Below are 16,152 nucleotides of genomic sequence, written 5' to 3' on the forward strand. Positions count from 1 at the left end.
ATTGCGAAAGGCAGATTTTTTGTTCTTTTATCACATTAAAAATGGAAAAGTATGTACGTAGTCAGTTGTAATAATGATACGTGCTATCTGCCGAAATGCCTGATAAAGAGAAGAGTTTTTTAATTAACAAAATTTAATACAATACGAAATGTGAAAAATGAATGACAATTCAAAATAATTTCATTGCAAATTAAGGAGTAATAGAGTAGGTTATGTTGCCACATTACTTTCATCCATCGCTTGTGATGGTATTCGTTCGTGAGAGTGATATGCTGCTACATCTGAAAGCGATAGGTGTGATGTTAGAGCAAGTGTGTCGTTATGTTGGTCTAATGAGCGACATTGAGGCAGTTGTATGAGCCATAAACATTAACTTTTGCCTCACATAATCGTTAACTCCATAAAACCGGATATATAATCCTTAGCACACCTGTTGAACCTTAGCACCCTATATGAACTTGTTTTCTGCAAAAATTACTGCTAAAACAAACATTTTCTTTATTATATTTTAGACTACCGCAATCCTCTACTCAAGAGATGCAGGATACATCTATTCCACCTGCGAAAGTGCAGCTACAGCAACAGACCACTGCACAATCATTAACAACACCATTGCAAAATAATATCAATAAAAAATTGAACGGATTTCTCAACTTAAAAACACCCTTGATTGGGTAAGTATACCTATACGAGTATATGTATATGTACATATATTGTTCGTTGTCCTAACACAAGCGTAAATCTGTACGTATTTTCTTAAGCGTAGTTTGATTTCGTTTTACAAATTAGAGTAGAGATGCACACCTTTCACAAACACTACTATAATAAAACGGTTTGAAAATTAACAGTCAACGCGCACCTGAGCAAAATACCTGTTATTTGAAATGGTTTATTTTTACATTTTCGCAACATGTTGCTGGAGAACATATTAGTTTTTTTTACCTAACGGTTGTTTGTAACTTCTTAAACTACTGTCTGACTGTCTGTCGGTCCGTCTATCTGTGCAAGCTTTAACTTGAGTAAAAATTAATATACTTGTACTCTTATCTTGATGGAACTTGGCACTATACGAATGTCGGTATTATAGATAGGCGGTATGGGACCACTGCCACGTTCACAAAAGGCCAAAAACATATAAAGTGCCATAACTAATCCGCAAAATACAAAGCTGCAATTTGATACAACGAATCTTACTAGGGAGGGCACCTGTGGTTTCAAAATCTTGAAAAAGTGCGTGGTCCCGCCTTCCATTAAGTTTAATGTACATATTTAGCAAATTACTAAAGTTATTTCAACCAAATTTGCACAGGACAAATCTTTTCGCCACCTTCTACGACAGTATAAAACATAAGACATAATTAGAAAATAACGCCGCCCATTCACCATATAACAGTTGTGTTGAAAATTACTAAAAATGCAATAAATCACTAAATAAACATGCCAGAGACATTAAATTTTATGACTAAAAATTGACAAAATTGGGCTATAACTGTTCAAGCCCCCAGATCCGAAAACGTGAAACCCAGTGCTTATAGTTGAGTTTTTACCGAAAATATCGGTCAATGTGTGAGATATGCCATATAATTGAAATTCAGAGCGAATACTTTATTGTTAATAGTATGTCCGTATGTCACAAATGGGTTGAATCGGGCAACTACTTCCTTTAGCTCCCATATGCCTAATAAACCTAAAGATTTTCGAACTTTCGTGTGACTTTATACGACATTAAAAGCTTTTTTTAATAACAGTGTATCTTTGTGCCTAAAAAAGATCTAATCGGGTAAATATTTGCCCTAGCCCCCATGTACCTTATACATAGATTTTCAAACATATGGTGGTTTTTTATGTGTTATACTAGAGGACCCCGTTCACGCATTGCTGTGGCTAAGGTATGTATTAATTATAAACTATTCAACACAGTAAAATTATATTTATGAATAAAAACGAAAATGTATTTCTGGTGTAATAATCCAAGGGGTTAAATGTGAATATCACTTCCAAATTTAAAAATTATTGATACAAATTTTCTTAGATTTGTTATTAAACCCAAATAAGCACAAAATAGAAGATGTTAAATTTTTTAATTTATTAATTGGCAAGAGGACAATTTCTCCAAGTATATCTGAATAATTAGTGTTTTCATTTTCATCAATAACAGTAACAAATGATTTAAAATACGTCTGATAGCCTAGCAACAACTGTTGTAACTGGAAAATAATTTCATCAGCTTCTACAGTTTTGGCCAAACAATTAATTTTTACTTTCAGGAATAAAATCTCAATTAATCAATTTTTCTTGGGAAAAAGAGTGCAGAAATTGTCTGGCAGTATAATGTATATACTTGGCTGCAATTCTATTCTTCTATTTCCAATATCTAGCAATTGCTCTGAATATATTTGTGCTGTTGAATCAATTTGTTATTGTGCGCCCATATTTATGGTCCATTGAAGTGTTTCAACACTTTACCAAAAGAGTGATTGCTTAAACATTCCTTAATCTCATTGGCTTAAGAAAAGCGAAGGATGACTAGGCTGTAGACAATCACCAGACAGTGGTAAGACAGCACCACCGTAAACATCGTTGACGTTTAAATATTGTATTGTTCTGTGAAATGCATCGAGGATAACATCTCAAATTATAATTGAACTTTACTCGATTAGATGACTTCGACCTGACTTTTAAATGTTTAAGTTTGTCAAAATGAGTGATATTTTACTGAAATTAAATGATCAAGTTTTCTTAAAACTAATGTGGTTGAGTGCTGAATACGAACGTTTTCTCATATGTAAACGACATTTAATTTAGCCTATTTGATAGAATTTGTATCACTTATATGTATTTTACTTGAGTTAATTAAATTATTTTAATAACAAGCATCTTGGACACGAGACAAAATATAGTAATGAAACTACATATGTGTGCGTATCACATATAGTATAAATTAATAATATACCAAATATGATTGTAGTCCTTTTACGCTTCCGTCGAATAATGCATCTTTAAATCTTTCGCAACATTTTTATACCCTGAACAGGGTTATTAGGTTTGTCACGAAGTTTGTAGAACCCAGCAGGAATCGTCGGAGATCCTATAAAATATACATATAAATTATCAACAAGACGAGCTGAGTCGTTTTAGCCATGTCCGTCTCTATATAGCTGAACTAGTTCCACAGTTTTTGAGATATCGATCTGAAATTTTTTCACATCCTTTTCTCCCCAAAAAGCTGCTCATTTATTGGAACTGTCGATATCGGACCACTATAGCATGTAGCTGCCATACAAACTGAACGATCAGAATCAAATGTTTGTATGGAAAACTTTTTCAATTGAGGAGATATCTTCACAAAATCTGGCATGGGTTATTGTCTAAGACAATAATGCAATCTCCTAAGAATATGTTCAAAACGGGGCACTTTAGCATATAGCTGTCATACAAACTAAACGATCGGGATCAAATGCTTGTATGAAATGTTCGGTTCCACTCGAACTAAGTCCTTCTTTACTTGTTTTGTTTGTCATTTTATCTGCCTAAGAACTATGTGCGGGAACGCTTTTAGGAGAATTTTGATACGTACAATTGCTGTTGAGTTGACAAACAGCACTAATAATTATTACTTTTATAATAACAATGACAACAGTGTGAACAAGCAGGATAAGTGAGATATAAATATAGATTTGAGGATATTAAACTTTTGGTTAATACAAAATTAAATTGTTATTAAGCAGGCCAAGTTTTGCGATGCACCTGAAGACTGACCATAAGTAGAGTGCGTAAAATTGTTAACGCCCCCAACAGAAATCAATGTGCCAGTTTTGGTACAATTGTATTACCAACGACAACTTAGCTTACATATATGAATGTGTAAGTGTTTCATGTCGTTGTTGCGTTTAATCGTTAAAAATACATATAAAGATGGTCGTGCTGCTGTGCTCGATATACGAAAAATATGATACAAACCATCAGACGCTTTTCTCACAATAATACATACGAAAATTAAGAAATGATAATATTTTATTTTTACGTATGCATATTAGGGTGTCCGTTACTTCCCAAATTTTGCACACGGTCAGTTTTTGCCCTATAAAAAGGAATCCAACGTAAACAAACTCTTTATTTTCAATTTAAACCGCGTGTTATTATATTTACTTTCCCATGTATATAACATGAAATTTTTGAATATTTTGCATTAAGCAAGTAAACTAAAACTTTGAAAAACTGATTATCAAATATAAAATTTTCCGCTCTACAAAAAGATCTGTTTAATTCTTTCCATATCTAAATGTTATTCGCATTTGAAGTCATACACTGTATTGTACATTCATACAAGAATTTTATTCATTATGGGTTACTCATACGATATGGTGTACTGTATACATCAAATGTACTGAGCATTAACACCAGTGTTCACATCTTGAAGTGAGGCGATTATCGTACCAGTAGCGTAGAATTATCGTACATGAAGCGAAATTATCGTACTTTTAAAAAGAGTGACAAATATAACTAAGAAATATTTTATTTTATCTCAATATATACTATGCAACATTTTACATATAATCTTCAATTCAATTCAATCTTAGAATCTTAAAACTATCAGTTATATTTGTTTCATATCATTTCTATTAATACTTAAAATTCCTCATTTGGCATTAAAATACTATTAAACTCTTCCAGATCCGAGTCATCATACAAGTCACAAAGTTTTTTATTCGTAGATTCTGATGTAGTTTTTCTTTTATACATTAAGGATTTGTTCAGACGATCATACTCGCTTTGCGATGGTTCATATGTTGTGCAATTAACTTTACTTTTTACTCTTTGTTTGGCTAAAAGAATACCATTAACAGTTGAAACCATCATATTATTTCAAGTTTTAGTTTTAATTAAATTAATGTGGCTAAATATGCGCTCACTGTCAGCATTCGAATGTGGAAGCGAAATTACATTTAACACAAATTTGGAAACATTTTTAAATGACATTCCCTGATCACCTTCTCCGCAGTCCATTAATTTTGCCCAAAAACTATCAATTGGATCTGCAATTTTGATATTTCCCGGGAGTTCAAAATATGGCAATTGACGCCACTCATCGTCGATTATTTGATGCTGATTGCTTGATGCAATTCGAGGCAAAGCCTCCATTAACGGCAGCAAACTTGGTATTAAATCTCTTGTCTTTTTCAACATCGCTTTTTGGGGATTAAGATTAGTGATCAATTTCAAAATAGGATTCGAAAAGTTGAAGCGTTTCTTTATTTCGCTACAACCTTCTACTAATAATTCAACACATATTATTGTAAAATCTGATTTTAATTGTTTGTTATTCCGAATTTCATTCTGATCCAAAATTTTTCTGACTTCAACACCGAAGTACATATGCTCTGAAGGTAAATAATGTGTCTTATTGCATGGATCTAGTTCACTTAAATCAGTTCGATCAATATAATCCCTTGACATGTATGTTTCCAACAATTCTTGATAGCTTCGGCACATTTTCTCGTAAAGACTCGTAACAACTACCGATGATGATTGGAAAAGTTCATTTAACTCGGTAAATTTGTAAATGAAATCCAAAAAGAGATAGAGAAATTTAATTAATGGATTGTTGAGAGCTTGGGTAATCTTTTCAATAGATTTTAATCTACTTGTTAACATTTGTTCTCTAAAATATAATTCTAAGGCAGGCCACTGTTCAATTATTCTTGAAACAACCGCTTTCAGAGATAACCAACGCGTTTGTGCTGGGCGAAGAATTTTGTGGACATCGATCTCGAAGAATGTTTGGAACTTTTGAAACAAATGTTGTCGTTTCGCGCTAAATTCTCCGTAAATATTTCGCGCTAAATCTTCGCAGCTCCTAGGTAGTTTCTTGCATGCATTACTGGCACAAAGATGTAAAGAATGGCATAGACACTTGAATATGTAAATGCCAGGGCACTTTTCAATGAACCTTGAAGCTACAGAATTACTTTTTCCCATCATTGTACTGGCTCCATCAGACGCGAATCCAATGATGTTCTTAAATGCAATCTCATATTCTTCGAAGGATTTTGTTAGTAGTTCAAATAAATGCCTCGCCGTAGCACTCTCAACATCTGAACTAGGTTCAAAAACTTGACAAAGATCCCAAAATTTGCTCACCACTTCTCCTTCTTCAGCATCGAAAAATCTGTTTTATGAAAAATACAATATTTATGGAATGTATAAAATATAGAAATACAATAGACTTCAATCAATAAAAACTGACATATTCTCTACCTTACAATGACGAACATCATTTGAATGCTCCCAAAATCAGTAGATTCATCTATTAAAACACTAAACAGACTGGTCTGTAATTTATTTTGTAGTTGTTCTTTTTCAGCTTTGGCGATTACATTTTTTATTATTGCTGTTCCTTTCGTTGCTTTTAATTGCATATGTTTGATGATATCGGAATCAGGCACAGCGCTTTTTAAAAGTGTTGTCAGGTGAGTCAATGTTGCCAATGAGATATTATGTTCAGCCACAAAACCACACAACTTTACTTCGAGAGCTTGAACTGATTTAGTTTTTGTGCAGACTTCATCACTTTTTTTTACAAATTTGGAAATGGCCGGCTGAGCTTCTAACAACTTACTACGACTTGCGTGAACTTTGGAGAACATGTGGTTTTTAATGACAGTCAACTCTGCTTTTATTATAATATTGCGCTTGTGACACTTAGCTTTATACGGATCGTCAGGCATCTTACTAAGCCATTGCTTATCATCTTCATGTTGAAGCCAGGCGTCTCTAAATTTTTGAGGGCGATGTTTATTGCTAATTTTTGCAATTTTTCTTGGAGGTGTAATGTCCAAATCAACATCAGTTGGTTTAGTATTATTTATTTCTTCGGAATCTTCACGTAAAGAACTCATTTTTCACTTTACAGCTACAGAGTGTAAATGATAGTTTATATATAGTTTATAGCCATAAAATTGTTTTCGATTGACATACTTACTCATTAATATAAAAACACAATCATTTAATTCAATTTTAATCGTGTTGAGCTTCCAGTTACAGTTTTTTTCAATTACTTTTTTAAATCTTGAACGCGAGCACGTTAGCTCCATACAATAACAAGAATAACAGCGAACATTCGAACACTAAATATGCAAAGTCTGTGAAGTCTGAACATAATCGAAATCAAACCACAATATCGATATTATTTGTTCGTTGAACGAACCAGTAGATGGCGTTGTGAGCAAAAAGACGGAAAAAATATTTGCTAGCAGTAAGAGCCAAGAGCTCGTGCCTTCTCCTCTTTTTTCCTATAAAAAAAACGTAGGCATGAAATTGTCGTACAATCTGCGTACGATAATGATATCATATCGTACATCGTACGTAGGCATGAAATTATTGCATATGTACGATAATTATCGTACGGTTGAGAACACTGATTGAAACACGTGATTTATACATTCTGGGTTACTCATTCGGCATGGTGTACTGTATGTACAAGTATACAGTACATTTGATGCATAACTTTATCTGCGTATAGCTTTTAAAGAAATGTTTTTATGAGTCCAGAAACGCCGCACAGTGCGCTCCGAAGACGATATTGCTGCTGTAGAGAAAAGTATCGAAGAAGACCCGAATGAGTCCATCCACCACAGCGTGCAATAATTGGAGCTGTGCCCATCTACTTAATGGAAGATTTTGAAAAAGAATCTTGGTATGTGCGCTTATAAAATCCAACTGTCAAGAATGAAAACCGAACGACCATCAATCGCGTCGTACGTTCGATGAAAAGGCCAAAAACCAGATGGCCACCATCGCTTTTCATAAGAAAATTTTGTTCAGCGATGAAGCTCACTTTTGGTTGAATGGGTACGTTTATAAAGAAAATTGTTGCATTTGAAGTGATGATAATCAACAAGCCATTTATATCCAGCAAAATTCACTGTTTGGTGTGCTTTATGGGCAGAGAAAGCCATTAGTCTATATTTCTTCAAAAATTTTTCCGCCCATAATGTTACAGTCAATGGGAAAAATTGGTCATCTCGTCTGGAATTTTTTCAAGCCAGCCGCGGTGATCACTTGTCCAAATTTATTTTTATACCATCATGGTAAACCCTTATTGTTGAAATCATAAAGTATAAGTACAAGTAAAACATTTCCTAGAAGGGCTTTCTCCGAAATATAGATAATATGAATAAGACAACTATAGCATATGAATAGAATATAAGTACATATATTATATGTATTTACATGCAAAGTTAAATATAAATTTGAGTCACTCTTGACTAAACCATTGAAGTAAAAGCCTGTCGTGCATTATAAAGAAATAAATAGCCCGTCGTTCGTTAAAGAAAAAGAACCGTTACAAAAGGTTTCATTATTCAAAAAGTTGCTTGGGTGCAGTTTGTCTGCAAATCATAGCATGTCGTTTTATCTAACTTCGTTTGTCGAGGTGGTAGATAAATTAGTCAAACTTAGGTAGAAATGAACGAGGAGCTAAAAGTTATTATACTTCTGTCTAGTTTGCCTACAGAGTATGAATACTTCGTGATAGCTATCGAAACACGTGACCAATTACCGACGTTTAATGTACTAAAAGTCAAGCTCTTAGAAGAAGGTGATAGAATGGAACAACAGATAAATCAAAAGCCGTCGGCGCAAGCGTTCTATGCTCGTCTTAAAGATTCAGCGCATAGTAGCAACAAATCACTTGCAAGGACTTAGGATAGCGCAGTGTACGAAAAAAAGATAACAGCAAACCAATAAAGGTGTTAAGCAGTAGGAAGAAGACAATGAGCTTTCGTATGCTGTGTATGCAACGACAGTGGGAGTTGAAAAGGATAAATGGGCTTGGTGCGTCGATAGCGGAGCGACCACTCATAAGTGCTGCGATAAAAAATGTTCGTCTGTCGAAAAACAAGAAAAAAGTAATGTTAGCAGCAGACAATTTCATTTACTCGCAAGGTGTTGGTATGTCGCGAATAAGTAAAAAAGAATGTGTATTAGAATTGCGTGATGTTTTATTTGTACCTTCACTCAAAATGAACTTTTATTCAGTGAGCAAATCAATGACATATAAACATTATTCAAAGATTTTTGTGTTGAAGTAAAAAACTCGAAAAGGACAACTCTACTGAGAGCCGAATTGCAAAATAATTTGTTTATTTTTAACGCACAAGTGAATAATTCGAAAATTATGCTAAACAATATGATGTGGCATAATCAGTATGGTCACATAGACTTGGAAAGAAAATCGTCGACAATAATTTAGTGCGTGGACTAAATAAAACAGACATTAACTCTAAAATGAATTGCGATACATGCAATAAATCAAAAATATGAGCAGTACCTTTTCATAAGAAGTCCGAAAGAGAATACAATCAAATGCTAGAACTTGTGCACACAGACGTTTGTGGTCCGATCAACGTAAAATCAGTGGGTTTGAAAGGTTTAAGACATCAAAAAAACGCAAGAGAAAATTAAAATGTTGCGTCGTCAGTATGGTACGGAGTACACCTAGATTAGTGAATTTTTAGACGAATCCGGAATTAAAAGACAATTGGCTGTGCCAAAATGGGGTGGCAGAAAGAGTCAACCGCACAATCGTTGAAATGGCTAGTGGCTTATTGGTACATGCTAGTTTAAAAGAATAATTTAGGGGCGAATCTGTGCATACAGCTGTGTACATACGTAATCGCGCGTCTAAAAAGTTGCTAAAAAATTCTACACCGTACGAAGTATGGTACAATAAAAAGCCGTCAGTAAAGCATTAAAGAGTTTTTGGTGCAAGAGCTTTTTCACTAGAGAAAATGCATCATGGTAAATTCAGCGCAAAGGGCAAAGAGCATGTGTTTGTAGAATACTCTGAAGTTGCAAAAGCTTATCGTTTGTATGACAAAGAAAGGACGCGGGTAATTATACGACGCGATGTAAAATTTACTGAAAACAACGACAGTTTCGGTGTGTCCGAATTTAAAAACAGTACTTCAAACGACGACCATATAGCAACAATAATTACAAGTTTGAACAATGAAAAAAAAGATCAGGTTGAAGATTTTCAAAGCTGCACTGAAGATGAAGATGATGGAATTGAAAACGAAGTTGAAAATGAAGCAGAAAACGGAGCACATGGCTCCAATAGTGAAATGCGTCGTGGCCGTGGTAGGCCAAAATCTGTTCATACAGTGAAGGTTGGCCGTCACAGAAAAGAGTATCAAAGGTTGATTTATCTTTAGTATGGTGAATATATAGAAACGCCACGTACCGTCATAGAAGCATTAGCAAGCGAATACTCCTTTGAGTGGGAGAAATCTATGCAAGTTGAGTATGCGTCGTTAGTTGCAAACAACACTCGGCAACACTCGTCAGCACGGTTGTTGTTAGTTAGGTTTAAATTATTGGGAAACTTTTTCGCCAGTAATTCGATACGAAATGATTCGTATGCAACTTGCAATTACTGTTGAGAAAGAGTTGCATTTACATAAAATAGACATCTCAAATTCATATCTTAATAGCAATATATCAGAGGAAGTTTATACAAGACAGCCAAAAGGTTTCATAGATCGTAAAAATCCGGACAAGGTCCTTAAATTAAGTAAAGCTATTTACGGCTTGAAACAGTAGGTAGAGGGTGGAGCAATACACTCGATACAGCATTGAAGAGTTTGGATTTCAATCCGTGCAAAAGCGAGCCATGTTTTTATGTCAAACAACAAGGCAAAGTGTACAGCTTCATAGCAGTTTATGTTACTGACTTAATATTAGAATGGCCCAGTGAAGAAGACATTACAAATATAAAACGCAAATATAGTCAGAGTTTAATTTGCAAGATGGTAATACATTGAAGTTCTTTCTTGGTTTCGAAACAGAAAGTGAGAGTAAAACAGGTGCAATTTCTCTGTGTCAGAAAAACTATATCCAGGAGTTGTTGAGCGTATACGTACGGTGTGAGCTCATGTCGTCCAGTAAGCACATCCCTCGATCCTGGTTTTCACATAAACTGTAACAATAAGAAGTGCTCTGAGGGGGACGTAACAAAATATCAGTCGCTAATTGGGTCTGTAATGTATTTGGCCATTTCGACGCGACCTGACATAATGCATGGAGTAAGTTCAATGGCGCAAAGAAATTAAGATCCTCGTTCCGAACATGAGGCTGGTGCAAAGCATGTTCTGCGGTACTTATCAAAAATCCTAGATTTAAAGCTTCATTATCGCAAGGTGGTAACTCGGTAGAAGGCTACGCGGATGCACACTGGGCAAGCAATAGTTTAGACAGGAAGTCATGTACCGGCTATTCATTCTTTCTAGCCGGCAGCACATTTTCTTGGCAATCAAAGAAGCAAGATGTCGTCGCTTTAAGTAGCACTGAGTCGGAATATATCGCATTGTGTACAGCAGCAAAGGAAGCAGTACATCTTCGTCGCTTGCTGAAGAAAGTAGGTTGTAGTTCCGAAGATCCTATTTCATTGAAAGGCGACAACATGTGCGCTATACAAATTTCGAAGAATCTTGTATTTCATAAACGAACTAAACATATAGAGATAAAATATCAATATTTGATTGGCTTGTGGTACCCCACAATTGGATGGCAAACGTCCATACAGGCTTTAAAATAGCCTTGTAAACCCGAACTGTGTTCTCCAAACTAAGCTGCGACTTTCTTCCAAACAACCAATAGTTTTTTTTGGTTTTTATATTGAGTTTCTTTGTCATGCCTTTAATATGACTTTTCCAGGTTAATCTTCCATTTATATCAAGTCGAAGATATTTTGCGGAATCTCTATGAGGAATTTGTATATTATTAAAATATACTGCCGGACAGTCTGCTCTTCTCAGAGCAAATGTGACGTGTTTTGACTTCTCATTATAAACCTGTATATTTCAAGTATTTCAATTATATATATATATATCATCATCATGGTAGATACTTGAACATCACTGACAACAAGAAGATCAGCCGTGAATATTGTGTAAAGGATATATCCCGAAACACTGCAAGTATACTGTATAGTTTGGAAGTTACTCCTTCCATTTGAGCATAAATTGTTTAGACATGATTCTAATAAGAGAAAAAATGGAGCAGTAAGCAGTTTTTTTTTGTATAGCCGCAGAATAAAGTTCATTTTCGAATTCACTTATAATTATATCCATTGGCATTGCTCTGGAGTTCCATGTTTTCTTCTAAACCCTTTATAATTACGTATGGGAACATTTCGCTTTGTAGATCGTTTTAAATATTTGGTAGCTCTCCAAAGGCTGTATTCATAGTCCTTCATGTTGGGATCCACACTTTTTAAAAACTCTGTGGTTGATTTTTTTAGTTGTTTTTTAAATTGACTTAATGCTGTATTTTACCTTATTTTATCTGCTGGATATCAACTCGTTTGCCACTTTTTCCGAAGCTTTCGCTTGTTATTTATAAGGTTTCTAAGATTAGTTGATATAAATAAAGTATCCGCTGAAGCACTTTTGGCTGATGCAGAACACCTCATGTATCATGAATAATGTTTGTAAATGACGCCACAGCCATAGCCACCTCTAAATGAGTTTTGAGAGATATATATGTTTTTAATTTCGCGTCTATTCAATCTTGAAATAATAAAATACCTGTCCTTGATGTGACTATTTTATATTTTTTTGAGAGTACTGGAAGAGCAATGCCATATATAATTATAATTGGCGAACACTCTGAACATAGGTCACAGTTGTCCGAAATATCTAAATGATATCGTGGTACTCCAAACTATACTCCAAAATCCAGAATATCCGGTATTTTGCGGGAGTCTGATGGGCAATACGTCGGTTTTCCCGTAGTGTTGACAAATTGTTGGTATATACTTATGCATTTATATAAATAATTGGCTTCCTTTAGGATTAGCCAACCTTGATCCCCACCAAGGGTGTTTGGCACCAGCAATAAATTTACAGCCAAGTTTTTTAAACAATATTGTAGTAATCTTGTTCTTCGAAACGAAATCGTGGTGGAAAATATACTGCACAGACTGTAATATCAAATGACATGCATTTAACATTAATACAGGCAGCCTGTATAACATTTTCAATAACTATTTCCAAAATATTATATTTAAACCGCTTTAAATTCATGAAATCATGTTAAGAAGATTGTTTTTGTTAATTCAAATTGTTTAACTAATAAACCTTCAATTCTTTCGAAAGAGTTCTCGTCGTTTGAATTTTTGTTTTCAAGTAGTACCTGCGCATAAGATGAGCGGCATCCATTAGCATTAAACTCTTTTGTTCTATTTGATGAGAATCTATGCTCTTGAGGTGGTTTACTTGATTGCTGACGATAAGAATGGCTATTAAGATTCTGTTTTGCAACTAGTTCTTAATAAATTTTACCGCCTTTGTGGCTGGCAGGTTGATGTTGCAAACAGTTAACACATTGAGCAGGCAAATCTTTGTCTTTCTTACATTCTGTTGGTGGATTCCTCAAAGAACACTTAACACATCTAAATGTTTTTGTATAATATGTCTTGATATGTCCGTATTCTTGGCATCGAAAGCACTGGACAATATCATTTACTTTCCTTGGAGGCTCTACTTTAATTAATGCATTGTTTAGGTATTTCAGATCATATATTTCTGCATTGTTGTTGTTCGGTTCCAGATCAATAAAAAATTGCTTAGTGATACGACTTTTAATATTGCTAATATTCCTTACGCAATGACCTAACACTTCTATTTCCCTTTTGATTGTTTCTATTGGTGTAGAAAAATTAAGATTCTTAATCACAACTCTAAAAGAACGTTGTTGTTTTAACTGTTAAGTGTAAAACAAAATCATGTCTTTTTCAAGTGTTGTTATAAACTTTCTATAACTATCCAAAAATTTTACCACAAACTTAACCATAACGCTTATTTGACCGTCTCTTAAGGACTTATATGTAAAATGTCTTTGGATAGAGTTTTGGTAATATAATTTAGCATACCCTTGTTGTCGTTAACGTTAGCCAGTATTATTGGTGGAAGCTTTGAAGTAGTATTTCGCCCACTTGATTTCTCTTTCTCTTCTTTTCCGTATTTCCAGTTCCCTCTTTTTCCTCCTCTGTCTCCTCGTGGTTATCGAGTATACTAAGTTCAGCAAATCGGTTTGAACTTCTGACTGTTCCAGGTGTTGGGTCTAACAGTATTTTTTATTTTTTGTAATGTTTGGCGAGTTGCAGATTGTTCCTTTGTTTGATATTGTTATCTCAATTCTTTGCCAATCCATAATTACTTCGATATTGCCGCTGCTAATCATGGTGCTATTTTTTTGTTTTTGGTATTTTCTTTTTGCTTTGTGTTTTTTTGTTTACTTATATTATTGTTATTTTTTTACGCTAAAATATGTCGTTTAATCACAAAGACGTCTTAACACTTTCACAGCCCGATGACAACTCAAATTGGGATATGACAATGGAAGATGGTACACATGTCCCTTGGCATCCTAAGGAGGTTGATGTGGCAGATGGCGAAATTAGATCATTGCCACTCAAATAGCCGTTAAGCGAAACAATATAAAATGCTAGTAGTGCTTTTGCCCCTCCCACTAATAGGTTTAATGTGCATATCTTATTAACCGCTTAGACTTAATAGACCAAACTTGGAATTCAGAGAATCTTTTTCCGTTAGGTAAAATCAGAACAATACTTCTTCTAGTTTTCCTTTACCTAACAAAATTTTTCGATTTTCCGGTTAACTTTTCATTACTATTTTTACATATCTAGCGATCAATACGTCAGTTAACTTGAAAAAATTCAGTCTTTCTTATATCAGTGTGTCCTTATGAAATTTATCTTGGCCTCGGTCTAAACCTCATATCGCTCATAAAACTACTTCCAATTATTAAATGTAGTAATAAAACTAAGTAAGGCTATGTAAGTCTATATAATATAAGTATATGAATGTAAACATTCACGGTTTCGTTAAATAATGAGTAAGTGCATTTTTCATAACATTCTCAATAAGTTTTGCCAATACCTAAGAGTATTTCTCCGATTTTGACAATTGAAGATTGCGAGAATGTAAAATGTTCGGTTACAGCCGAACTTGGCTCTTCCTTACTTGTTGCCTTTATCATTTATACTGCTAAAATGGCTTGTGATTAAAAATAAAGTAGTTTTAACATTATTGTACTTTGTTTCTTCCAGTTTTTAATTATTTGAATTGGTTATCTCAGCTCGAAGAGAACGTTAGAGGTTTTTTAAATGATTTGGAGTTGAAGCTAATGGTATTTAGGAAAATTTTCTGGCAACACCGGCAGTTGTTTTAGAAAGATGACGTGGGAACATATAGACACTTTCTTCTCCATTGACAACTTTCGCCACCGGCGAATTGGCTGGAGTAGATATTAGCCGGCTCAATAAATTTGTGGATGGCTCTAGGCGCTTTGTAGATATGCGACGGTCTTTTAATCCATACCTAGAAGATGTGGGCACCACAATGTAGAGGCTGTTCAAGTGTGATTATTCGTGGCCTCACGAAAAATCAGCCTACTTATCTAACTTAAACTAACCAGTTACTTTTTGACCACGTGCAAGTATTGGAAAGAAGAATTATATTAGAATAAATTATTTGATTACTATTTTCTAATTTGTTTTAATGTATCTTATTTTTGAAAGAAAGTTTTAAGAAAGTTCAGGATTAAAAATGCAACTATTATCTTTTTCTATCGTTCATTTCTTTATAATACTCGATTATGAATAATTGTGTTTTTTAATTAGAACAGAGTTTTCATTTGTTTTGTGCTTTATTGTCATACAACAACAATTTTTAAAAACTGAACAGTTCAGAATCAGTAGTATGTAGCACCGGAACAGTTGTGTAGATCTCAACACGCACACATACTCAACATATAAATCACGCTACAAGAAACACTCACATTTATTATGTCAGTACTGACAGTCATATGAACAATGAAATGACTGTCAATGTTTACGATTTTTCCAAAAGCAAATTCTGTATACGTCAAAAGGAGACAGCATTCATTTCCATAGAAGTTTCGAGGAGTTGTGAAATACTTATGTAGCTGTTAATTCGTGCGATAAACCAAAAGTGTTGCGTGCTTCTGTGCAATAACAATTTTAGCTTTAGCGGATTGGAAGATGTATACATAACCCATTTAGACGGCGGGGTTACGCCCACTTTCAAAATAATGGGAAACTTT

General features: G+C 34.3%; 2 protein-coding genes across 18 annotated transcripts in view; one reads left to right on the plus strand and one right to left on the minus strand.

The window, feature by feature from the left end:
* Positions 1–16,152, plus strand: part of Syt7 (Synaptotagmin 7) — a 103,087-nt gene that overhangs the window by 21,255 nt on the left and 65,680 nt on the right. For all 17 annotated transcript variants that reach the window (XM_070112407.1, XM_070112414.1, XM_070112413.1 and 14 more), the window contains one exon: positions 513–674. In XM_070112407.1, the coding sequence (XP_069968508.1) occupies positions 513–674 (162 nt within the window). The remainder of the gene's footprint in view (positions 1–512; positions 675–16,152) is intronic.
* Positions 4,565–6,907, minus strand: LOC118681674 (SCAN domain-containing protein 3). The gene is made up of 2 exons (XM_036367073.2): positions 6,259–6,907; positions 4,565–6,169 (listed from the first exon to the last, which is right to left on the minus strand). Exons 1-2 carry the CDS (start codon positions 6,897–6,899, stop codon positions 4,867–4,869), a joined length of 1,944 nt encoding a protein of 647 aa, XP_036222966.2. The 5' UTR covers positions 6,900–6,907; the 3' UTR covers positions 4,565–4,866.

The sequence above is a fragment of the Bactrocera oleae genome, chromosome X, assembly GCF_042242935.1.
Source record: "Bactrocera oleae isolate idBacOlea1 chromosome X, idBacOlea1, whole genome shotgun sequence".
In the NCBI taxonomy this organism is placed as follows: Eukaryota; Metazoa; Arthropoda; class Insecta; order Diptera; family Tephritidae; genus Bactrocera; species Bactrocera oleae.